This window comes from Erythrolamprus reginae, chromosome Z (assembly GCF_031021105.1).
Source record: "Erythrolamprus reginae isolate rEryReg1 chromosome Z, rEryReg1.hap1, whole genome shotgun sequence".
Classification (NCBI taxonomy): Eukaryota; Metazoa; Chordata; class Lepidosauria; order Squamata; family Dipsadidae; genus Erythrolamprus; species Erythrolamprus reginae.
The window spans coordinates 40,811,890-40,837,721 of record NC_091963.1 but is presented as its reverse complement, the minus strand read 5'-3'; the positions used below and the strand labels follow the sequence as shown (position 1 = coordinate 40,837,721).

General features: G+C 38.1%; 1 protein-coding gene across 1 annotated transcript; it reads right to left on the bottom strand.

The window, feature by feature from the left end:
- Positions 1–5,754: 5,754 nt before the first annotated feature.
- On the bottom strand, positions 5,755–22,836 carry TSPAN13 (tetraspanin 13). The gene is made up of 6 exons (XM_070767484.1): positions 22,580–22,836; positions 16,459–16,626; positions 13,652–13,732; positions 10,982–11,095; positions 7,828–7,938; positions 5,755–6,827 (listed from the first exon to the last, which is right to left on the bottom strand). The coding sequence occupies exons 1-6, from the start codon at positions 22,640–22,642 to the stop codon at positions 6,753–6,755; spliced, it is 612 nt and encodes a 203-aa protein (XP_070623585.1). The 5' UTR covers positions 22,643–22,836; the 3' UTR covers positions 5,755–6,752.
- Between the last annotated feature and the right edge of the window lie 2,996 nt (positions 22,837–25,832).

Here is a 25,832-nt window from a genome sequence, read left to right as displayed (position 1 = left end):
GAGAGTCTTCCTCATTGTCATTTTTTAAATATCCACCTATAAGATTCTTATTCAAAAACAATATACAGGTAAAATATCTGAAAGAGATTAGAAAGAAAATCAGAAAATATATAAAATTATAAATGCCAAAATTTACTTGGATCATTGTTGAGTCTTCAGTCTGGGTAAAAAAAGTTTTTATGTGAAAATGTGAAAATTAATACTTATCAATGCTATGTACCAAAAATTGTGCTTTGACTGCCTTTTGCAAACCATTTCTATTATGAGGAAAAGACACAATTAAAATAACTAAGTGAAGTGAAACAGATATTTTCCATCCATCTGTGAAGCTATTGCCTTATTATTCCAGTCTCAATTTACCCAAAATCTTTTGAATAGTAATTATTGACTTGCTATTTATATTACACATTGAAACGTACAAGCAAAAACCCTCCAATTGAAGTATGGTCATCTATTAAATATTAGCTTAAAATGTTTAAATATTAATGCTGGAAATTCCCTTTCCACAATCATGGTATCCAGGCAGAATAGCAAATTTCCAATTAATTTGTCAGTCTATTGGCAAAGTCATAGTTTGCAAGAAATATAGAAAACAAAAGTACTGTATGTACATAAAAGATTCGTACATATTTCAGCTCAGCACACTGAATAAATCACACAAAACAGTGGTTTTTTTTAAAACAATCTAAGTTATAATATATTTGAAGTATAATATATGATGGTAACCCCAAAGTTGTGTGGCACATTATGCTAAACTGAAGGAGAAAACTTTTGACTCTCTCTTTCTAGAACTCCCAATTATAACTATACAGTGAATATTGGCTGTGGAATGTTGAAGGTGAATGAAAAATAGTTCTCTAGAAAAATAATAAAGTAAAATGAAACCTCTCTTGCAGTTCCATTTCTTTTATTTATTTATTTATTTATTCATTCATTCAGTCATTCATTCATTTATTTATTTAACAAAACATGTACAAGATAATAGGTATGGTATAAACATAAACAAAAGCAAAGGATTTAGGAGTAGTGATTTCTGACAGTTTCAAAATGGGTGAGCAGTGTGTTCGGGCGGTAGGAAAAGCAAGTAGGATGCTTGGCTGCATAGCTAGAGGTATAACAAGCAGGAAGAGGGAGATTGTGATCCCCTTATATAGAGCGCTGGTGAGACCACATTTGGAGTACTGTGTTCAGTTCTGGAGACCTCACCTACAAAAAGATATTGACAAAATTGAACGGGTCCAAAGACGGGCTACAAGAATGGTGGAAGGTCTTAAGTATAAAACGTATCAGGAAAGACTTAATGAACTCAATCTGTATAGTCTGGAGCACAGAAGGAAAAGGGGGGACATGATCGAAACATTTAAATATGTTAAAGGGTTAAATAGGGTTCAGGAGGGAAGTGTTTTTAATAGGAAAGTGAACACAAGAACAAGGGGACACAATATGAAGTTAGTTGGGGGAAAGATCAAAGGCAACATGAGAAAATATTATTTTACTGAAAGAGTAGTAAATCCTTGGAACAAACTTCCAGCAGACGTGGTTGGTAAATCCACAGTAACTGAATTTAAACATGCCTGGGATAAACATATATCCATTGTAAGATAAAATACAGGAAATAGTATAAGGGCAGACTAGATGGACCATGAGGTCTTTTTCTGCCGTCAGTCTTCTATGTTTCTATGTTTCTAAATAGAGTTACCCTGAAAAAAATTGAGAACACAAATAGGTGGGGAGGAGCCTCATACTTTGCCAGCTTTCAAGTCACTTTTGCATCAAAATCGGGGTTGTTTTTCCAGATCCTCCTGGAAAAATCTCTGGTTGACAACAGTTGCCATATAATTGTTGCCATTTAATCTGTGAAAACATGCCATCTAGTGGGATCCAGGAGACCTATCTTCTCTTGCATGTTGGTATCTCTGAAACAACATCTTTCCTGTTCCCTGATTTAGATACCCAACCCCGTTTAGCTTTATGTAGGGTCTCTAAAAGCTGTTTCTTTCCTCAAGCATTTATTTCTTAGTTGAGCCTGCTGTGTTTAGTTAGTATGTCTTTTATTTTATTGTATTTCTTTCTTTCTTTTCTTTCTTTTCCATTCCTTCCCTTTCCTTTCTTTTTTCTTTTCCTTTCTGTTTCTCTTTTTCTTCTCTTCTTTCTATATATACCAATTACTACATTTCTAAGGATCCATCTGCTAAAATACTGAAGTTTACAGATACAACAGTCATTGGCCTCATTCAAGACATGATGAGCCTACATATAGTGCTGCAACCAGAACAAAATGAAGCTGAACGTGCTTAAAACTAGAGATGGAAATAGATTTTAGGAGGAACTCTTAAATTCTACCACCTTTTATTCAACAGCATACAATCAGTAGTATAATCATTCACGTTTTGGGGTTCTGTAATCTCCCCTTGAAGTGGACACATAACATTAGAACCATATTTAAAAGGCACAATTAAAGTATTCTTTCAAATTGCCCAGGAGCTGTTGATACAGTTTTACAGAGGAATTATTGAGTATGTCACTTGTATTTTTTAAACTGCCTGGTTTAGTACAGCAACCAAACAGGATAAGTACAGACTCCAATGAATAATTAGCACTGCAGAAAGAACAATTACAGCCAACATGCTTTCCATAGATGATCTGTATATTGCAAGGTTCAGAAGGACTGAGAAAATCTCTATAGATCCCTCCCTTTTGGACATAAACCATTTGAACTCTTCCTTTGGGATGCCACTATAGAATATTGCATGAAAAAACAACTGACATAGGGTCAGTTTTTTCTTCATGCTGAACCCCTAATTCTCATAATTCAGTGATACCTTGTCTTACGTACCTCTCGTCATACAAACTTTTCGAGATACAAACCCAGGGTTTAAGATTTCTTTGCCTCGTCTTAAAAACCCTTTCTGTCTTACGAACCTGAGCCTGGGTCCATGGGCTCTCTTCCTGAGCCTACGCTCTCGTACTGTGCATGCCCTCTCTGACTGCTGAAGGGATTCCCCTGCCTTGTGACTGTCACCACTGGGATTCCCCATTTGCTTGCATGGGAATTCCCCACTGGAATTCCCTGCCCCCTTTTGCTTGCACCTGAGACGGGGAATGCCAGAGCTTCCCCATTTCCCTGCCACTTTTCCCTCTAGCCCTCCACTCCCTCTGCTCCCCACAGCCACCCATCCTGCTGCCAAAATCCCCCCTAGCCTGCCGCTTTCTTCACCCCATCTGACTGCTAAAATCACCCCACCTAAAGCTTCCTACACCGCTCCAAATTGCCCCCAAAATCACTCCCCCAAAAGATTCCTTGTTGTGGCATACAAATCTAATAAATTATTATTATTATTATTATTATTATTATTATTATTATTATTAATAATAATTATTATTATTATTATTATCATCATCATCATCATCATCATCATCATCATCATCATCATTCCTATCTTGCCCCAAATTCCGCCAAAAATCACCACTCCAAAAGCTTCCTATCTTGCCCCAAATTTCCCCAAAAATTGCCACTCCAAAACCTTCCTAAGCCATCCAAAATCACTTCCAAAATCTTCCAAACTCACCTCTCCTTTCAAAATGCCTCATTTCTCCTTGCTGCCTTTCTTCACTCCATTTGCCTTCATTAGGACCTCAATTTGGGTGGCATAGGAAGCAGCTGGAGGGGCAATTTTTGGAGGAATTTGGGGCAATGTGGAAAAGTTTTGAAGGGGTGATTTTGGGAGAGATTTGGAGCAGTGTTAGCCTTCATTAGGACCTCCATTCCTCGCTTCTCCTTGCAGTCCATCTCCACTCCATTAGCCTTCACCTTGTCTGTCTGCCACTTTTTCTTTAAGCCTTAAAGTTTGGATTTTCCTAATGGGTTTGCACGCATTATTTGCTTTTACACTGATTCCTATGGGAAGCAATGTTTCATCTTATGAACTTTTCACCTTACGAACCTCGTTCCGGAACCAATTAAGTTTGTAAGACAAGGTATCACTGTACTGTCTAATGACTGTGTATATTTAGCCATAAACTATAGTAGTAGTATTATCCCTTTTATCTTATTTACCACTCCCTTATTGGGGCAATATGATGAGGATGATGATTCTGTTGCTTTGCATGGACACTGACAGTTTCTGTATCCAAGACAGATTCTTTGTGTGTCTAATCACACTTGGCAAAATGAAGTGTTTCATTCTATTTTTCCAGATGAACTTTTAGAAGACTCAGTTTGATTATACTATTTATGTACATTGAATGCATTTGGGGTTTTTTAGCTACAGATATTTAAATTACAATTTTTGCTTTTTTGTTACATTCTTGGCACTTTATATATTGTCAGCTGTCCACACTCACTATTTGAGAAGGGCATCCAAATCAGCCATATGAATATGTGAATATTCATAGTCATTCTTATTCATAGTTAAAGCTAAGTTCCTCTTTGATAGAGAACTACAATCTAGAAGAATGTGCATGTCCTCATTGTAAAAGGAAAAGGAAAGAATAGGAAAAATGCAGGAGCAGCTTGTGTCAAAGTCAGGATTACAGGAAATATGATTTAAATATAACTAATTTTTGTGTGATTCCTTATTCAAGGACAAACTGTGTTTAGGACTTCAGGAAATTCCAGAGCAAGAACAACATAAGACATAGAAAAGTCTTCTTACTGAATATTAAAATATATTTAAATAGTAGCTGAATTGTGGACTGATATACTTGTGCTCCACAACAATCAGCTTCACAAGAATAAAGTTTACTCCCAGCTCATAAATGGATATTGAACTATAGCCTAAGATCTGCATCCATAAATCTGAGTTCCAATTATTTGTCCATACCATTTCATGGAAAGTTTCATCGTTCAAGAAAGTTTTGCATTCCAATATGTAGGCTTTCAGATATTTTCCATTCATTTCATTCATTTCCAACTCCCAAAAGATAATAAAAAACTTCATATTATGGCTATAAGAATTCCAAAATGGTACTAAAGGGATGAGACATAACTTAATACTCGACTGCTCTCTAATGGTCATCTGGATTTCTGAAATTCAAGTCTAAGAGCCCTCTTGAAGAGCAATAATTGGTTTCCCACACTATTTTTAATTTCCAGAACTGCACCTTCTTGGTGAATCTGTTTTTCCCACCATCATGTCATTATTACTTACATTTCTTTTAAGCTTTCTGCTCTCTACAGGCTTCCTTCAATTACTCTTTTAAAATTAATATATTTAATATGCTTGAACAATTTGCATTTATATAATGAAATACAGTAGTACCTCGTGATACAAACCCCTCATCTTACAAATTTTGCAAGATACGAACCCGGGGTTCAGGATTTTTGTGCCTCTTCTTATGAACCTTTTTCGCCTTATGAACCCACCGCCGCGAACGCCGAACCTGGAAGTTCAGCAAAAGTTCGGGTTCGGCATTCGGGTTCAGCTGAGAAGTGCTGCTGCCCGGCTGTCACCTTTTGAAACAGCCAGGGGGCTTCTCGGGGTTCTTCCAAATGCCGAACCCAGGAGTTTGGCAAAAGTTTGGGTTCAGCGTTCTGGTTCGGGAGGCTGCCGAGAAGCACTGCCGCCTGGCTGTCACCTTGCAGAAGAGCCGCGGAGATGTCAGCTGTTCGGGAGGCTCAAATGGAGGTGGTGAATCCCAATAGGGAATTCCATGGGTGGAGCTTTGACGTCATGGAGACGTCCTTCCTGGCCGGCCAAAACATGGACTTCAGGAAGGATGTTTTATTTTTAAATAAAGAGAACTACAAAGGTATCATTTACAATAATCCTGTATACATTTATGGTCAAACATTTTAGATATCAATGAACAAACAGTTAAATGTTAGACCCATATCAGTACCACAGTTAATGTATTACACTGATAAAAAGGAATTATTCTTTCCCAGAAACCTCCTAGAATTAAATGTCTTATCATGACGAGCCAACTACACATTATCTTCCCCATTTATCATTTTAAGTTACACAACTTGTATAAATTTAATATACTGTGAAAATTCATCTATTTTTCTTACTATATTCATATAGTGGGCACAAAAAAACTGATAGTTAACCTTCTGAAAATTATAATGTGGGATAATATCCAAACACCCCTGTCAAATGAACTTAGAACTGAGGTAATTCAAGAGATTTAGACATAATCAGTTCTTGAGCTGAAACAGAACCACTTATTATATAGCCAATACTGAAATTAATGGACAACACTGAACTAATTTGCATTTATATCTTAAGCAGATCAAAAAAATGGAGAGTTATAAATATAACCCCCAATCATTAAAAATGATGAGTTTTCAATTGTCAAGTGATTATTTGAGGGGTTTTCTTCCAAACTAATACCAGTACCAGAAACAAAATCACAGTTTCAAATGAAATGCACTGAAGCTAATAAATTAGTCTTTCAAAAAAGGAGGAAAAATAGATCAATAAAAGAAATTGTGACAAATGAAACACATTATAAGACCAAATAAATCCTTCCTTAAATTAAAAGTAATGCCAACTCATTGAGAGAAGAATATTGGATCACTACATTCCTACAAATTCATATTGTGTTTAGTTATACAATTGACAACAAGCATTTCAGACTAGTTCCTTCAAAGAACACTAGAAAACAGAATGAAAAGCAGTTGTATATCTGTTTTCTTATCTCAAAGACAGATGCTCCCAATTAACATGGAGAGTAGAGAGATCAGTGGAGAATTCATCTTTTGAAAACTACAAAGGAAAAAATATTTAGTCCCTGAAAATATTTCCAGGTCAAAGAAATGCACTAGGATTTGCACGTGGATCTTTCTGATTCCGGTATCTGTAAGTGAGCCACACTCCTAAGATCTGTAGGAAGAAAAGAAATAAAGCATCTGTTAAAACTTTATACTATATTGCAATATCTTTCATCATTCCATCACTTCATTTATAAACATTCCCAATGCTTTTGACTCATCATATATTCATATAGAAGGAATAATATGTATGAATAAATAATACACAAATTTTCAACTTTAGAAACTATGAAATTGAACTTTTACTTTTCCTGATATTCCTGAACTTGGAGTAACTTGTTTTTTATTTCATAAATACAGGTAGTTCCTATTTAATGACTCTTCATTCAGTGACGGTTCAAAGTTACAACATTGCTGAACAAGGATACTTATGATCAGTCCTTGATGTTACACATATTGTAAAGTTAACACAGTTACATGATTGCAGTTTGAGTTCTTGGCAATCGTTAAGCAATTCTAACAGTAGCAGTATCCTGCAGTCATGTGATTACCATTTTGCAACATTCACTGTTGTTTTCTGATAAGTAAACTCAATATGCTGCACTTCACACTTAATAACCTATGGTAATTTGCTTAACAACCACAGCTAGAACTGACAAAGCTCCATCATAAATCAGGCAGGTCATGTGATTTTTCATCTCACAACTGTGTTGCTTAATAACAGACTTCCAATAGCAGCTAGTAAGTGAGAATTATCTATTATAAAAACGAGGCTGCGTAATTTTATCCTTGAATTTTTCTTTTTTCTAACAAAAAGTTTTGTTTAAAAATTTATTCAGAAAAAGTTATTTGGAGTTCACTGCTGTTCAATGAAGCTGCTTTTTTCCCCCTTTAGTTTTCTGCACAAGCACTTTTCCCGGATTATTTTTGAAGTGTGCAGTCCTAGAAAATAAAATGGACTGTTCATTTAATTACCAGGAATAAGCTATACTGACAGTGCTACATTGTATACTACCTGCACAGAAATAATAAACATTTAATTCAATGACACATTGTAAAGTTCTCCAAATCACACAAACCTACACAAAGGTTTAGACTGATTTTGCACTTACCTCTGTGAAACTAAAGAAGAGACCAATGCCTCCTACAAATCTCAAGACCATTTCAGAATATTCCTTAATTATAGGTGCACAGGGTTTACAGGTCTGTGTTTCAAAACATTCCTGCAAGCAATTATTATTTCAACTTATTATTAGGATGTTATCTATAGCTACATGTGCAGATATATATGCCATTTAAAATAACTATAACCCTCCACTACATAATATAACACTAGGCAGTTAATAATAATCAAACCAACAAACTCCCTCCCATCAAATTAAAGACCATCATAGCTTAACCAGATGACATTTAAAAAATCCCCTGGTACTAATTGCAGTCTGGTCTCATGTTACATCCTGGTTCATAGCCTAGGAGAAGAGTCAAGAGAAAAGGATCATCTAGATCTCAAAAGAGAGCCTGTTCTGTAAAGCAGGTACTTCAACAGATTCCTTCAAGTTCATTCCCTAAAGATATTGACTTCCGTTCATCCATCAGATTTGATGGGATTGGTAAACACTATTGTCAAAAGACAGTCTTGCAAATAAGCTGACCTATGCCATGAAGTGCTTTAAAGCCTTTGAATTGCACCCAAGAGAAAACTGTTAATAGGTGCAGCACCGCAAATCTCAGAGCATTCAAAATTATGGACATGCTGCATTCTGGACCAGTTCAAACTTCCAAATAGTCATCAACAGTAGTGCCATGTAACAGTAGTTGAATTATGCATGTCTAGAACATGAATAAGTTCAATAGGGCATCCCAGTTAAGAAACAGGTGCAATTTCCAAATTACCCGTATTTTTCGCTCCATAAGACGCAGTTTTTTTCCTCCCAAAGTAGGAAGAAAAATCAGCCTCGTCTTATGGAGCGAAGATGCAGGCAGGGTGGGGGGGGGGGGGAGGCTGCGAACTCCGAAGCGCCATCCCGCCGGCTGGCTGGCTAGCTGCTGCCTGGCCCCCTCCCTCCCGGAGGAGGGTCTCCCTCCTCACCACCAGCGGCGCTCCCCACGCCAGCCAGCCAGCCAAGCCCCGCGCCCGCCGGAACCGGCTCCTCGCTCTCCCCCCGCCGCCCGCCGCGTTTGCAGGAGGTGGGGAGGGTCGGGCGGCCCGCCAAGGCCAGGAGGGACGCCGCTGCCCCCCCTTCCTTCTCTCCGCCCGCCGCTGTGCCGAGAGGAAATGCCGGCAAAGGCTTTTGTCAGCGGAGGCCGGCGAAGGCGATATTCAATGTCGGGGGCGCACGGGCGGCTGGCGCGTTCCCTATCTCCCTGCTAGCCCACTCGGAATATTCAAAATAAGAAAAGCCTTTGCCGGCGAAGGTTTTTCTTATTTTGAATATTCCGAGTGGGCTAGCAGGGAGATAGGGAACGCGTGAAACCACCCGTTCTCCCCCGACATTGAATATCGCCTTTGCCGCCGGCCCCGCCTCTCCTACAACCCCTTGCTGAGAGCTCTCGGCAAAGGTGAGGCGGGCAGGGCGTGCGCGCGTCACCGCTAAGAAGAACGGAGAACGAGAGTGAGTGAGAGCAACAGACAGCAAGATAGTGAGAAAGAGAGAGGGAGAGAAAGGGGGGGAGAGAGAGAAAGAGAGAGGGGGAGAGAGAGGGAGAGGGAGAAAGAGAGTGGGAGAGGGGGGAGAGCTAGCAAGAGAGGGAGAGAGAGAAAGAGAGAGGGAAAGGGGGGAGAGAAAGAGAGAGGGAGAGGGGGAGAGATAGCAAGAGAGGGAGAGAGAGAAAGAGAGAGGGAAAGGGGGAGAGAGGGGGGAGAGAAAGAGAGGGAGGGAGAGAGAGGAGATAAAGGAAGAGGAGAGAGAGAAAGGAAGAGAAAGAAAGAAAGAGGGATAGAAAGAGAGAGAGTGAGAGATGCTCAGTGAGCCTTTCTTTGAAGTTGCCTTTCTTTCTTTCTTTCTTTCTTTTTCTCTCTTGCTCTCTTGCTCTTTCATTCTTTTTTCTTTCTCTTGCTTTCTTTCTTTCTCTTGCTTTCTCTCCTTCCTTCCCTCCTTCCATTTCTTTCATTCCCCCTCTCTATTTTTATTTCTCTTTCATTTTCTTTCTCTCTTTCTTGCTTTCTTTCTTGCTCTTTTTCTTTCTCTCTTTTACCTTCCCTTCCTCTATTTCTTCTTTTCTTTCTCCTTCCTACCTTCTTCCCTCCCTCCCTCCCTTCAGTCCTTCCTCTCTTACTCTCCCCTTTCATAAGTTTCCTTGCTTCCTTCCTCTGTTCCTGTTCCTTCCCTCTTTCTTTCTTTCTTTCTTTCTTTCTTTCTTTCCTTCCTTCCTTTCCTCCCTCCATTTCTTGCTTTCCTTTTCCTTCCTCCCTTCTTTCCTCCCTCACTCCCTTCTTTCACTCCTTCCTCTCTTCCTCTCCCCTTTTTGGCTCAAAATATTTTTTTTCTATTTTCCTCCTCTAAAATCTAGGTGCGTCTTATCAGCAGGTGCGTCTTATAGAGCGAAAAATACGGTACATACCAACATTGTCCAGGTAAGTGCTACCTGGTTACCTCATTTCAATATCTTAATGTAACAAAATAAGTCTAATATAGTTTTACTTGTGGCATGCCAGATTTGCTTTTGGTCATTAGCATTTTATCTTTGCACAGATACCTAACTCTAGGTATCTCTTATGTTGGATCATCTTCCAGAGGAGATGATCCACAATCACAGAGTTCACATTGGTGGAATCTCAGTGGATCTCAGTTAAATTGGATACAGAGATTTAAGAATAACAGCTATCCTTCTGAAAATCCATTGGTTTTATAAATTGCCCGAGATAAACCAGATCCCTGCAATGTTCTGATTACAACTTCAGGACCATGGAAAGAAATGAATTAACATTATCCAACCACATTGTCACTGTACCAAAATGAAAATCATATCTAGGGATGTGACCTCTGCTGTCAAATGGACCCCCAATAAGTTATACTAAATCCAGCACTGCCATGGTGCTCATATATTCTGTTTCTGGGATATAAGATAAAATGAAATAAAATTTGGATGCAACTTTTCAAATTAATGTTTTTTCTCCCAAATTTTTACCATGTATATCTGTAATCAAATGCAAGAAATGGATTATGGATTTCAAAGATAGAACATTACACATCCAAGACAAACAAGCAAAGTAAATATGTGGTAACAAAGTTCTTCTAAAACAGAATATTAAAAAGGTCAACTTACAGCAGAACAAGAGGTATCATCACTGACATTATGGAAGCCGCAGCAGTTTAGATTCCGCTGAACATCCTGCCTTGCATTGTTTGTGTTGTTCCACCCAACCTCTAGAAGTTTGCTCTATAAACACAAGAAAATTATGTAGTAGCCAAGAACCAAACTTTGCCATTAGTTTGATATAGACTTCTGCATAAAGACTCTGGTTTGCTAATTATATCTGAACTGTGAATGCAAACAGAATAATTTTCCACCATTTTCCATCATTGACCTCTCCAGATTCCTAAGAGGTCAGTAAGGGGCGTGCATAAGTTCACCAGCGTGCCTTCTGTCCCCTGTCCTATTGTCTCTCTTATTTTTCTACTACCTACGTGCATATGTATATGAACTCTATTATTCCCAAGGATTATTTCTCTCATATTATTCCTATATCTTTTCTTCTATTCTTCCATTAATATATTTTACTATTTTACTATGATTACATCCTCTGTAATCTTCATTATGTATTGGACAAAATAAATAAATAAATAAACAAACGAATAAACAAACAAACAAACAAACAAACAAATAAATAAATAAAACTTTGCTCATAGTTTTAAAGCTTTCACTGTCTTGGATTTGTCATTAGTGAATAATATCAGTATTTTTAAAAATGTAAAAATTTTACCCTGTTTCTTGCTCATAATATTTCTTGTATCTTAGATGCATTCTGCAATCCCCTTCTCCCCGATTTTTGCTTGCTCACACACAAAAAAAATGCTTACACTGCTTCTGCTTCATTTCTTTTACCACATTGGGGGAAATGAGGGAAAATGCCAGTGCAATGGTACCTCTACTTAATTAAGAACGCCTCTACTTAAGAACTTTTCTAGATAAGAACCGGGTGTTCAAGATTTTTTTGCCTCTTCTTAAGAACCATTTTCTACTTAAGAACCCAAGCCCCAAAAAATTTCCCAGGAAATTTGAGGGTGGCATGAAGGCCCAGCCAGTTTCCTGCAATTACCCCTGGGTTTCTCTTTCTGGCGCAGTGTATGGGAGGAAGCCTCGTGCCGGCTGTATTGGAGGCGTGTGCATTTTTTTAAGCTTTAAAGTTTTGGATTTTTTTGATTCCTCTCACCTCACCTTCTTCCTTCAGCAGTGACTGTCCTCCTCCTCTTCTTCCTCCTCCTCCTCCCACCCAAATTCAGAGCTTTCATTTCTTTCCTAATGGATTTGCACGCATTATTTGCTTTTACATCGATTCCTATGGGAAAAATTGCTTCTACTTACAAACTTTTCTACTTAAGAACCTGGTCAGGTACCACTGTATTTTGGTTTATGTTTGCTCATAGGCTTATTTGGCAATTTTAAGGTATATGGATTTTAGCTCTCATAATTCCTTACCCAACGTGCTTGTTTACTCCCAGCCATGAACTATAGATGTGAAGAGATTGGGGTTGCTTTAAATGTGTTAAAAGATGCTAATCAAAAGTCTGTGCAATCTGCAGCTAAATTAAAGTTGTTTACAGTATCTATTTAACTGGTATTTCTGTCACATTAAGGTGAAAGACTTCAGGCAGCAGATAATTGGTTTTTTCTATTTGGTTAATTTGTCCTTTTCCTTTTGTTTTATTTTTGGCTAACTGGAACAAGCAAAGTTTCACAAAATGGATTAACATTAGTACTTAATGTTAAAGGTATTTATGAGAGAGGGAATCAATTCCAGGGCTAACCTCCTCATTTCTCCATTATTTTTTATCAGGAAAAAAACTTAAGAGGAAAAGAACTTTACTAGCAGTACTAGTAGATTCTAGACTCCAACCATGGCTGTCAACAACCAGCTTCAATGGATCCAAAGCATAAAATGTATCCTTCATTTTTATAGCAGTATCATTTCAACCCTTCAGAACGCAATTCTATTCCAGAATGTCTCAAGTTAGGTCTTTTATATATTCAAAAAGAGTATTTAGAGTCTTTGGTCTTTTTTTAATATAAATCCTTCTTACCCTTGTTTAGCTTTGAAATGCTTCTGGGCCTGAGTATCTTGAACTGGGAACTGAATTTAAGATTGCTGGATGACCATTCGCAGCATAATTCTCTTAACCTAATTAAATATAGACCTATCCTCTGTCTCCTGTTCAACTGAGGCTTAACTGCTCTGATTTCTCCATCTAGTTTGGGTATACATGCTACATTTAGCCGCTCCGAGTCATCGGAGAGGGGTGACATACAAATCTAATAAATAAATAAATAAATAAATAAATAAATAAATAAATAAATAAATAAATAAATAAATAAATAAATAAATAAATAAATAAATAAATAAATAAATAAATAAATAAATAAATAAATAAATAAATAAATAAATAAATAAATAAATAAATTTTTATAATTGCTATTTTTTCTAATTAAAAAACAGATGCTCTTCAGTGGGCCCATCATAACTTGACTATGAATATTTTCTTTATGATCCTACTGATAAACATAATAGCTATTTGATAATGCCTCAACATTTTGACATTTTATACCCTAATTTTAAAAATCAATAAATACCTTGCATATATACTTTAATAATTTTTAGGTCCTAGGTTTGGACTTGAATTATTAAATTTTCATCAGTCTTTTATTGTGGATTTAATTGTACATCATCTGTATAATAATAATATATTTTAAATAAAGATATCTTAAGAAATGTCTTACCTGCTGCTCTTTATTCAATGTCAGACAAGCACATGAGACGGAGAACTGTATAACAAACACTAGCAAGAGTATAATCATATACTGAAATAGTTCAGTTAAAGTCATCAAAACAGCACTTACAGAAATGATACAAATTTGACATATTTGTTTAATTGATTATTCATTCATTTTATTTGTTTGTTTGACTTGCATGCCACCCAACTCAACCAAGTGACTGTGTTTCCTTTATCTTTATGTATACACTTCAAATTTAAGATTTACTCCTCCACCCTTCCCTATCCCCTCATCGTTTTAAAGTTTACATCTGGGTTTCATCATTCACTTATATTCAAACTTCTTTATATTCATTTTCTAATAATCCGTAAAACTTCCCCCTAGTCTTGTAATACAATTAATCCTCTTTATCTTCCAATTTTGATGTTAATTTGTTTATTTCAGCACTGTACAATATTTTCTTTATTATCTGCTCATTTCTAGGAATGATATCTGATTTCCAATTTTTCGCAAATAAAATCCTAGCTGCTGTTAATATATGTGTGTATCTTCATTTTTGTATTTTTCTGGTAAAATTCCTAAAAGAAAGATTTCTGATTTTAGGTCTGGCTTTTGTTGACAAGTGCAGAGTCTTTAACCACTGAATCATTGCACCCCTTTCTGAATTTAATGTACCGGTAGTTTAATTTGCATAAAATATTCTGCAGTCAAATTACATAAGATACATTAACATTTACACCTGAGTTAGCTCCTCTTTTCCTTACAGGTAATCCTCACTTTACAACAGCGGTGGGTTCCTACCGGTGTGATATGCAACTCTGTTTTGGTAGCAACTGCCGGATTGCACAATTTCCATGCAGCAACTCTGGTGCTGGTCCATCCGGCGGCACTATCTTTTTCCCTGAATTTTTTGGTGCATTTTTGCTTCCTGCACATGTGCAGAAGCAAAATTTTGTGAGCACATCCAAATCAAGAGGATGTACACATAGGAGATAGGTTTGCAGATAAGTGCAACCTGCCGCCGCTTTACAACAATTAGTTAATGATGGTACAAAATTACAAAATCCTTGGAAAAAAGTGATTTACAGTATCAGTCCCCATACTTATGACTGTTGTGCACAAACACACCTACAGTCACATGATTGCAATTTGGGAACTTTTCAGCTGGCTCACATTTATGACTGGCTGCTGCTTCCTGAGGTCATATAATTGCAATCTACAACCTTTCCAACCAGTTTCCAACAATAAATATCAATTGCAGAAAGTCATGTATATACCCCAATTTACTAGGGATAACTGTTTAGATTAGATTAGATTTATTGGATTTATATGCCGCCCCTCTCCGCAAACTCGGGGCGGCTCACAACAATAATAAAAACAGTACATAATAACAAATCCAATGCCCACCAATCTAATTACAGTTTAAAATTAATAAATTCATAAAACAATCCCAATGTATATAAAAACAGACACACAGTCAATCAATCAATGGCAAAACAACATGGGCAAGGGGGAGATGTTTAGTTCCCCCATGCCTGACGGCAGAGGTGGGTCTTAAGGAGTTTACGAAAGGCAGGGAGGGTGGGGGCAATCCTAATCTCAGGGGGGAGCTGGTTCCAGAGGGTCGGGGCCCCCACAGAGAAGGCTCTTCCCCTGGGTCCCACCAGACGGCATTGTTTGGTTGACGGGACCCGGAGAAGGCCGACTCTGTGGGACCTAACCGGTCGCTGGGATTCGTGCGGCAGGAGGCGGTCCCGAAGATATTCTGGTCCGGTGCCATGAAGGGCTTTGTAGATCATAACCAATTGTGATCATATGTCAAATACTATGCTGGAGTTTTAAATAATCCACATATGCTTTAAAAACTAGTGTTTGACTCCAAATGATGTTTTTAAAAAACACAATTCTGCCACCTAATAATACAATAAGGTTATAGTCCAGTGACGGCGAACCTATGGCGGAGCCTTATCTGCCGGCACGTGAGCCATTGCCTTGGCTCCGCTCCAGCATGCATGTGTGCATAGGCTAGCTGATTTTCAGCTTCTGCAGAGGCTCTGGGAGGGCATTTTCAGCTTCCAGAGGGCCTCTGGGAGAATGAGGAAGAGTGTTTTTACCCTCCCCCAGCTCCAGGGAGCCTGGAGAAGGTGAAAAACGGGCCTACCAGGTCCACCAGAAATTGCGAAACAGGCTCTTTCTGGCCTACAGAGGGCTTCTGGGAGGGCAGAGAAGGCAATTTTCGCCCTCCCCGGGCATTGAATTATGAGTGTGGGCACTCACACAGGCATGATAGTGCGTGTGCATATGCTTTTGGCACCCGAGGGGAAAAAGATTCGCCATCACTGTTATAGTCAATAATGTTATAGTCATTATTAGCATTTTCCCACTTTTATCTTAAAAAAAGATTTTGTGTCTATCTAAAGTCAATGCTTTTTCCCATTAAATTGACCACTATTTTATTTATTTATGTATTAGCCATTCAATTCCAATGGACTCTTATTAATTGGCTGTCAAAATAGTTTTCTCTCTTTAAATTCTGGGAGCTCAATGAACAAACAAACTCAAGATTTAATCTACAGCCATTTGAAAGAAACCAGTTATGCTACTGTAGAAAAATGTTACTATACAGTATAGCTTTAAGTGTCGTAAGAAGATAGAAGTTGAGTTGGTTAAAAAAAAGAAAAGAAACACTGCACTTAAATGATTTTAATAAAATATTATCTTCCATGAAGTAGAAGAAACTGTGAAGGTGTTATTCAAAAGCGTTACAAGGAAATAGGCAAAATGTGTTAGATTACTTTCAAGTCAAAGGATACAAAGAAAAGCAAAACCTGGTGGTGTTTGATGGCCCCAATCAGTCCCACCAAAGCAATCAGGAACAGAAAGATTCCAACTGCCACTGCTACTCCAACCACCCGGAAACTGGAGATGAGGCCAAAGCCAATGCCCCAAGCTGCAATTCCAATCAGCAACAGGCTGACCAACTGTTAAGAAAGAGAAAAAGTGAAGAAAAGTTTTGCCCATACGTTAGAGCAGTGTAGTGTTCCTTGTCTAGCCAAGTGAAAGATGAACATATCCAAATCAGTACAATAATCTTAGTCCAAATATTCCCATAAACATTTATCCTGGGTACAAAAATATATTCACAATCACTTAAAGAGTTAAATCTAGCTTAATTTTCACGATCTTAAAAATATCCTGTTCGATGTGCTACTTTAACTCTCTAAAATGCTTATGCAGTTTTTTAATTATGAAAGTTCCTTTGTGAACCAAAGACAATCATAAAGGAAATCAGTAAATGCAGGTTGGAAGTTGTCATTCCTTAATTTAAAATGTTACTTTTAATTGTTCCTTAAAAATATTGTAATATACTGTAATTCATGTTCACAAGTTTGATGAGTTTATAGCTTTTTTAAAAAAAATCAAAAGAAAAAATCAAAGAAAAAAACAATATTTTATGTTGTTTTCTACATTTTGTGGAAAACGGTATGGCAGTGGGTTTTTTTATTATTTTCTTTTCTGAAATATTTTTAGGTTATTTTTAACGCCCTGTCTAGCTTAAAGTTTTGCAGTTTTCTGGCAATCTCCCATGTGCTCATCTGGTTTGACCTGATTAGTTGCTTTTTTTTTCTTAAGATCATTCAAGGTCAGTTAGTTTCTGCCATCTAGTTCATAATTTTGAATTAATCTTTGTAACAGCAGCTCATAATCAACCTTTGGAAAAAATGCATAAAACCATGTATTCTTTAATTAATTAATAATATTCTGACATCTATGAACTGAAAGTTAATGTTTTAATCCACAATGCTAAAGCCACCCTGGAAATTAAATGGCAATTCAGCTTCAGAAAGAATACCAGAAATCTCACACTCTTGTGGCAGATGGCAGACAATAAATATATATACCATTTGCGATAGAGGAAGAGATTTATTTACTTACTTACTTACTTACTTACTTACTTACTTACTTACTTACTTACATACTTACTTACATACTTACTTACTTACTTATTTACTTATCTATCTATCTATCTATCTATCTATCTATCTATCTATCTATCTATCTATCTATCTATCTATCTATCTATTTATTTATAGAGTTGAAAGGGACCATGAAGGCCATCGAGTTCAACCCCCTGCCCAAGCAGGAACCCTATAGTACACCAGTCAAGTGGCAGTTCAATCTTCTCTTAAAAATGTCCAGAGTGTTGGAGTTCACAACATCCACTGGTAGGTTGTTCCATTGGTTGATCGCTCTGACTGTAAGGAAGTTCCTCCTTATCTCCATGTTGAATCTCTCCTTGGTCAGCTTCCAGCCGTTGTTCCTCGTCCGGCCCTCTGGTGCCCTGAAGAATAAAGTGATCCCCTCCTCTCTGTGACATCCCCTCGTATACTTGTAGACTGCTATCATGTCCGCTCTGGCCCTCCTTTTCTTTAGGCTATCCATGCCCAGTTCCCTCAGTCTCTTTTCGTAAGTCTTGGTTTCCAATCCCTTAATCATCTTGGTCGCTCTTTTTTGCACCTTCTCCAGAGTTTCAATGTCTCTTTTGAAGTGTGGTGACCAGAACTGAATACAGTACTCCAGGTGTGGTCGGACCAGGGCGTAGTAGAGTGGTATTAAGACTTCCCTGGTCTTGGAGTGTATTCCCCTGTTGATGCAGCTTAGGATTGTGTTGGCTTTTTTAGCTGCTGCTGCACATTGTTGGCTTATGTTTAATTGATTGTCCACCAAGACTCCGAGGTCTCTTTCGCAGTCGCTACTGCTAAGAGGGGTTTCTCCCAGGTTGTAGATTACCCTGTGTCATTTGTATGATGTCATATTAACATTTTTGAATGGAATACAGGTAATCTGGTTTAGTGATTGCAATTACAACAATCACAACAAAGTACCTTAAATTTAACCTAAACATAAATTCTCACATTTTTTACCTTTGCAGATCATAATGTATAAAACAAAGGAAAGTTAAAGTAGGATTACAAGCACAATTGTAATTTCATTTAGCTTTGCTTAACAACCAAGTTGCTAGTCTCACTAAACCAAAACTACTTTTAAAGGTTTTTTACTTTTGTCCAGTATTTAATTAAAATTAAGTCTGCATAGCACTTTACCTCCCTAGCACCACATTCCAAAATGAACAGCTTTGGCACAAAGAAATATGTGACAAGCCTTGTTTTAAGTGGAAGAAATAACTTTTTAAATGCAGGAAGACCCCACCTTTCCTGTTTCTGTAAAAAAGAAACATAGTGAAAAACAAAACTAAATGTAATACAGAATAGCATGTACAATCTAGTGCCATTCAGAAAATACCAAAAATAAAAACTAACATAGTTATTGGCTATACTGTGAAGAAATTCGGAAAGTTGCAATCCTAATAAATGTAGAAACTTCTAGATTGGGCAGCCTTTTGACCTTTAGGACATCACATGACAGAGTTTCCCAAAACAATGCTTCCATTCTATTTGGTATACATACTAAACAGTTAGACCACTTGTGCGCACAAGTAGTTTAAACAATTATATCACCTACTTCCAAAAAGCTGGTAAATTCATGCAATATTTAGTAATGCTTTATTTTGAGTGATCCAGAATAAAAGGGCACAAACTTTGTTGTAAATATCTGACTTTTTAAATTTTACACATTCAAAAATCCCAGGACTGTGTGAAGTTTACAAACAGCCAAATGGGATGAATTTGATATATTCACCCAACTACTATGTCTTCTCTAGTACTACAGACCCAGCCCAAAAAATTGTTGCAATCTCCATGTTTTGAGAAGTTTCAAAATTATGCCTTAATCCGGTTAGATTTATTGTGGTTAAGTATTACTTTCATTTTTTTGTATTGTAGTTTTATTAATCTAATTTAGTGTACAATTTAAGTTGTTGAAATGTATTCAATGAATTCAAAACCCAGACCAGGAAAAAAGTCTTTGATAAGCTGATAAGAAGGAAAGTAATTCAGTAACAGTTTAAACTCATTTACAACTAGCTATATGCAGTAAAAACTCAAGCACAAGATGTCAATAACAAATATTTATTTTAAAAGTTGATTCGCTGGACCATTACGGAGGAATGTGATAACACTGCTGCACAATACTGCAATTATAATAAAAGGTAAGGTATACTTTATGCAAATTAAAATACTCATTCTCAAATTCTGGAATTTTATTCAATGTAAATGTTTAGTTTCAACAGGATCCAGTAATCATTTGCAAGCTCCAATAATTGTTTGCAAGCCCTAGTAACCTTCATCACTGTAATTCCTTGTCGTCTTGCCAACTTAATCTTGTTTCCTAGGTTCTATGTTTTTTAAATATGAAGGCCTATATTGAAACTAATCTGGAACACAGGCTTTCAGTAATTAAACTTCAACCACACATGCATTATTCAGAATCCAGTATGCTTCACACATGATGTGGCAAGATACATACTTTTCCATTACTTCCCTGTTTGGGACCTGAATCACATGATTTGACTAGACATGATGTTTTTTCACTTATGTGCTGTTGTCAGAAGTTGTAATGCTTTCCAATTTATTGCAGAAATGACATGACTTAACTTTCTACTTTTAGAAACTTTATAAGTCAATGGAAACTTAAAGTATAGTAACCATGTTTCTAATGTCTGAAAATGAGAATTCTAACTTTTTAAAGTTAATTTAGGACAAAAAACATAATAAGCAAAATAAGATTGCAATAGCTGTTTGTGGGATAGTCTGTAGTTCAAAAGTCATGGATAAAATGATATCATGTAGAACAGTGGTTCTCAACCTGGGGGTCAGGATCCCTTTGAGGGTCGAATGACCATTTCACAGGGGTTCCCTAAGACCATGGGGAAAGACAAATTTCTCATGGTGTTAGGAACTAAAGCTTCTATTCTGGTGTCTTGGAACATATTTTTACAATCCGACCAATCAGGTGTTTACACTGGGGATGTCCCTCTGACCTTCCTGCCAATCAGCTTAATGGTCTGTTGGGAGAATTGGCACTAGACTTATGGTTGGGGGTCACTACAACATGAGGAACTATATTAAGGGATTGCGGCATTTAAAAGGTTGAGAACCACTGATAGAGAGCATGATCCTGAAAAATCTAGTTCCATTTCAGACTGCTTCAATGTCAACATAACTTAACTGTAGCCTTACCAAAGGGGATGTGCATGGAAAGGGATTGTCATGAAAGATATTTCCTGACATCAGAATTTACTGCTTTTAAAAAGTTTCAAACGCATCCAGAATAGATGATAAATGTTGTTTTGGTAGAACAAATCTATTACCTTGATCTACAATCTAGATTTCTGTGATACTCATCCAGCTGCTTTCATAAAAACTATAGATATAACAAGGCGAAATAGTAGTGGTAATAAATAAAGTAATCATTAGTAGTAAATAAACAATGTTCATATATGTATTAAATAAGTTTAAAATGTGAAGTGTAGATTCATCCATTTGCTTGTAAATCATGATTCAGGAACTAATGTAGAGGTGTGCATAACATTTGGTCTCACCATAGTGTATGGAAATTCTGCTTCCCAGTATTAAAAAAAATATTTCCATGTAATAGTAATTAAAATGAATTATAGTTAATAGGATTTCTTATGTATTTAAGGAAATTTGAGGCATATCCAAGGTTTTTGGGTGCAGCTGATCAGGGACTTCAGTTGTCTACATTTTGGCTTAACATATGATTTATTTAGGAAAGTGCTTAAGCAAATCTTTGCTGAGCATATTGTGTGAATTTTCTCATAGCTTCCCAATGTAAACTATTAAAAAGTGGAAATAGTAGTTCCTCTACACTTGCTCTTAAAATGTGTGAGAAGCTTTTGAGCAGTCTAAATCTGCGAAAGCAAAGAATATTATCCTATAAGATAACATAGTTAGAAATTTCAAATCCCTCTAAATATTGTGGAATTCCAGCTTCCATCAGTCTAAGCCTATAACCAGGAATATGGGAATATAGTCAGAGTTGCTTAATAGTGAAATGGACAGAGAATAAATTTAATAACAAACAAGCAAACAAAACAATTTACGTTTTCTCTAGTGGGAGAAGAGGAGTTTAAAAAAAGATAACAACCTCAACTATGCAATTGTGCAATCTTGGTTATTTGACCTCTTGTTTCAGTAAATGTCAGATGTAAGATTGTGTGGCTTCCTACTCAGTAACAGGTTATTTCCAAGTGCAAATGCACAAATGGATGTCTGAGTTTTGTAGAGTTGTAGAAGCTAAAACCTTTATGGATAATTACTCCACAATTTAAACAAATGTCATTTAAAGTTAGAATGGACATACAGGGGCTTGGATATAAAATAAAAACTCAAATTTTTAAAGATGAAAATTAATAATTATTCCAGCTAATTAGTCTTATTAGTCAAATTATTTAACTTTGCTTTTTCTACAAACAATAATCTATGGCTAACTAATACCGAATTGGAAGACGCTCCACAGGTGAAGATTTCCCCATATCTCTGTTAGGAGAGGAAGATAAGCTAAATGATCGACCTCTGGATAGTTGCTCGAGACAGATATGTCACTCCAAAGTACACACCGGTGGAGCTCCCAGCGCGTAATGAGGGGTTTAACAGAACAGCCCGTTGCCTAGGCACCGAAGAAAGCCTGCAGGAAAGGGGCTTCTACTCGATTCGAGTTCCCGCAGTCCCTCCACTTTATCACCGCGGCAGGTGCATCGCCTTTGCCAATGGGCTACAGGAGCATGCGAGAAGCGTTTTTAGCGAAGGCGACTCGCTCCGGGATATCTGGCGGTCACTACTGCCTCTCACTTCCTGCGGGGGTTCCCACAGGCCTGCCACCCTCCGCAGGAAGAAAAGATCAGTCACTTCGGGGCGGCGGCAAGATCTCCCACGCCCCCCCCCCACGCCAACTGCAGGAAGCTTCCATTCAATCGCCACCTGATTCGAGAATACGGGCGGCGGCTGGACTTACCGTGTAAAGCAGGTTGAGCGCACAGAGGCAATTCTTGGAACAAGAGAAGCCACCGCAAACCATCTCGCCCGTGATTGTGGTCGCTGCCGCAGCGTCCCCTGATCTGGATAATTCCCCTCTTCCTTCAAAGGAGGGAAAACAAACCTTTGCCTCCCGTGCCAGAAGTGTAAAAGGGCAGGTAGAACCAGAGTGACCACTGCAGGAACAGCAGTCACAAAACCTCGTTTTCCAGTTAGCTGCCAGCGCTAGCTCAGAAATCTCCGGGGGGTGGGAGGAGGACCGCAGGCAGCCAGGGCCCTCATTGGCTGATCTTCGGAAACAAAGGTAAAAATATGCAAATGCACCCGGCCCGGCGACCTGGTTTTGAACGAAGTCGTAGAAGAGTGCGTGGCGATTAGCACTTTCCAGTTGTCAGTTTACAATATTTTATGTTAGCTTTTAGAGCAAGATTTCTGCTTCCTGGGGAGACATTGGTTACCTTGAAAGCAAAATATCACTGAAGTAGTTCCATGCCCACCTAACATTGGGTTGATTTTGAGTTAAAATAAATTTAGAAAAGCTCTTTGCCCTCCACATGAGTTAAATACCATTATTCATTATTTCTTTTCATGTCTGAGTCAAAGATTGATAGGTATCGAAGTACATACAATATGTCTTTGAAGTTATCTCTTTTATACTTTCACTTTTATATACACTATGTACACTTTTCATTATCATTATACCTTTTCATTATTAGCAAAAAGATGTTACACATACAGAATATAGTTAGTTGGCTATGAAAAAAATTAATTCACTGCCTTGGATATGGTCCTGAGTTGGGCAGGGAAACATTAAGCTCCTCCCCTATTTGGGTATGCCAGAGTGATTCGACAGAAAACATATAACATGTAACATATATATATATTTGAAAAAGCAAATTTGTATGTGTGTGTGTGTGTGTGTTTGTATGAAAAAGCATATGAATATATATATGTACTGTATATGTATGTCTTGGCATATTCTGGTTTCTTCCTGTGTAAATTTTGATGAGGTCCCACTCAGCTTCAGGCTGATGCTTTCAGCTTTGTGCTTGGACGAACAAAGCGTGATCTGAGCTGCCATCCTTCTATAAATACTGGTGGATGAGTGTGGAGGGTTGGCTATAACCTTACTTTTTTTCACCATTGAGTTTCATTTTGTTAGATAGCGCCCAATGTTAAAAGTCTGTCAAGATCCTTCTATATTTTGAGCCTATCTTTTGGAGTATTGGCTATTCCTGCGAGTTTGGTGTCATCTGCAAATCTGATGAGTTTCCCATCTCTCCGCTCCTCCAATTTATTGATGAAGATGTTAAAGAGTATTGGGCCAAAAACAATGCCTGTATATTGCATGCATCCCTCCATATAGAAGCAGTTCTATTGAGCACTACATGGAAGAGCCAGGGTGGCGCAGCAGGTAGAGTGCTGTACTGCAGGCCACTGAAGCTGACTATAGATCTGCAGGTCAGAGGTTCAGATCTCATCACCGGCTCAAGGTTGACTCAGCCTTCCATCCTTCTGAGGTGGGGTAAAATGAGGACCTGGATTGTGGGGGCAATAGGCTGGCTCTGTTAAAAAGTGCTATTGCTAACATGTTGTAAGCTGCCCTAAGTCTAAGGAAAAGGGCGGCATAAAAGTCGAATGAATGAATGAATGAATGAATCAATGAATGAATCAATGAATAAATAAATAAATAAATAAAAGTTGAATGCAGTTGGTTAGCTGTCCACCCCACATTTTTCTACTTTATCTAGTAGTAGGTTATGATCCAATTTGTCAAATGCCTTACTAAAGTCCAAGTACTGTAAACTACGTTGACAGCATTCCTCTGATCTACTGATTTATGTAATTTATGCAATGATGCAAAATTGTATGATGGATATCTACTTGGGTGAGGTGAAAGGATTCCAACGACTGTATTTCAATGGTTTTATATTGTTTCTTGGTTGACAGGAAGCATTATGTTTCAAAAATCAGTTGATATTGGAAGGATGAAATGGCTGCAAGACTGCATTTGCTTTTTGCTTTCTGAATATACGATCAATATCTGATAACAGAGTGAAGCCTCCCAAGTTTTTAGCTCCAGTTTTTTTTATCTTTGAACTCTTAAGACTGCAACATTTTAGCCTTACACAAAAAAGAAAGAAAGCGTCAGGCACTAAAGATGAAAAGGTGTTATTTACACACAGAGGTTTATATGGCATCCTCTTCCTCTCATTCTCCCCATGCATGAAAATGTGACCTTTTTGGTCAGATTCAATGCCAGCACTGCCAATAGGCATAAAGCCTCAATGTGGAAAAAATAGCAAGTGCTATATACAGTGATCCCTCGAGTATCGCGAGGGTTACGTTCCAAGACCCCTCGCGATACTCGATTTTTCGCAATATAGTGGTGCGGAAGTAAAAACACCATCTGCGCATGCGCGCCCTTTTTCCATGGCCGCGCATGCGCAGATGGTGTTTTTACTTCCGCACCTGGGAAGACCCAGGGAAGGTTCCTTCCGCCGCCCAGCAGCTGATCTGCTCAGCAGCGCCGCAGCAGCGAGGAGCCAAAGATCGGGGTTTCCCCGCCGCCCACGCAAAGGGGAAACCCCGATCTTCGGCTCCTCGCTGCTGCTGCGCCTGCCGCTTGTCTGCCCGCCGCTTGTCCGCCGCCTGCCTGCCCGCCTGCTCGCCGCTTGTCCGCCCGCCGCTTGTCCGCCGCCTGCCTGCCGCTTGTCCGCCCGCCGCTTGTCCGCCGCCTGCCTGCCCGCCTGCCCGCCACTTGGTGCACGAGAGAGGGAAAGTGAGAAAAAGAGGGAGAGCAAGAGGGGGAGAGATAGAGAAAGAGAGAGAAGGAAAGAAAGAAAGAGATGAGAAAGGAAGGAAGAGAGTGAGAGAGAGGAAGAAAGAGAGAGAGAGAAGAGTGGAGTATTTTTTAATTAATATTTTCTGAAAAATCGCGATATAGCGTTTCGTGAAGATCGAGATCGCGAAACTCGAGGGATCACTGTATTGCAAGGTGAACCTTATCACTGTTGATTCACACGAAGGAAAGATGGCAGATAGTACATATGGAATGCAGAACTGGAAGAATTTTCTGAAATGGATTCCAGCCAATGGTATGCTTTTGCAGCTATATTCAGTCACAGAAGCACAGCATAAATATCTTGATTTCTGGTCCAACCATCCAGGGAAGGAGGGAACAATAAAAATAAAATGAATGAATTAGATTAATTTTTTTTAGTCCTCTCTCC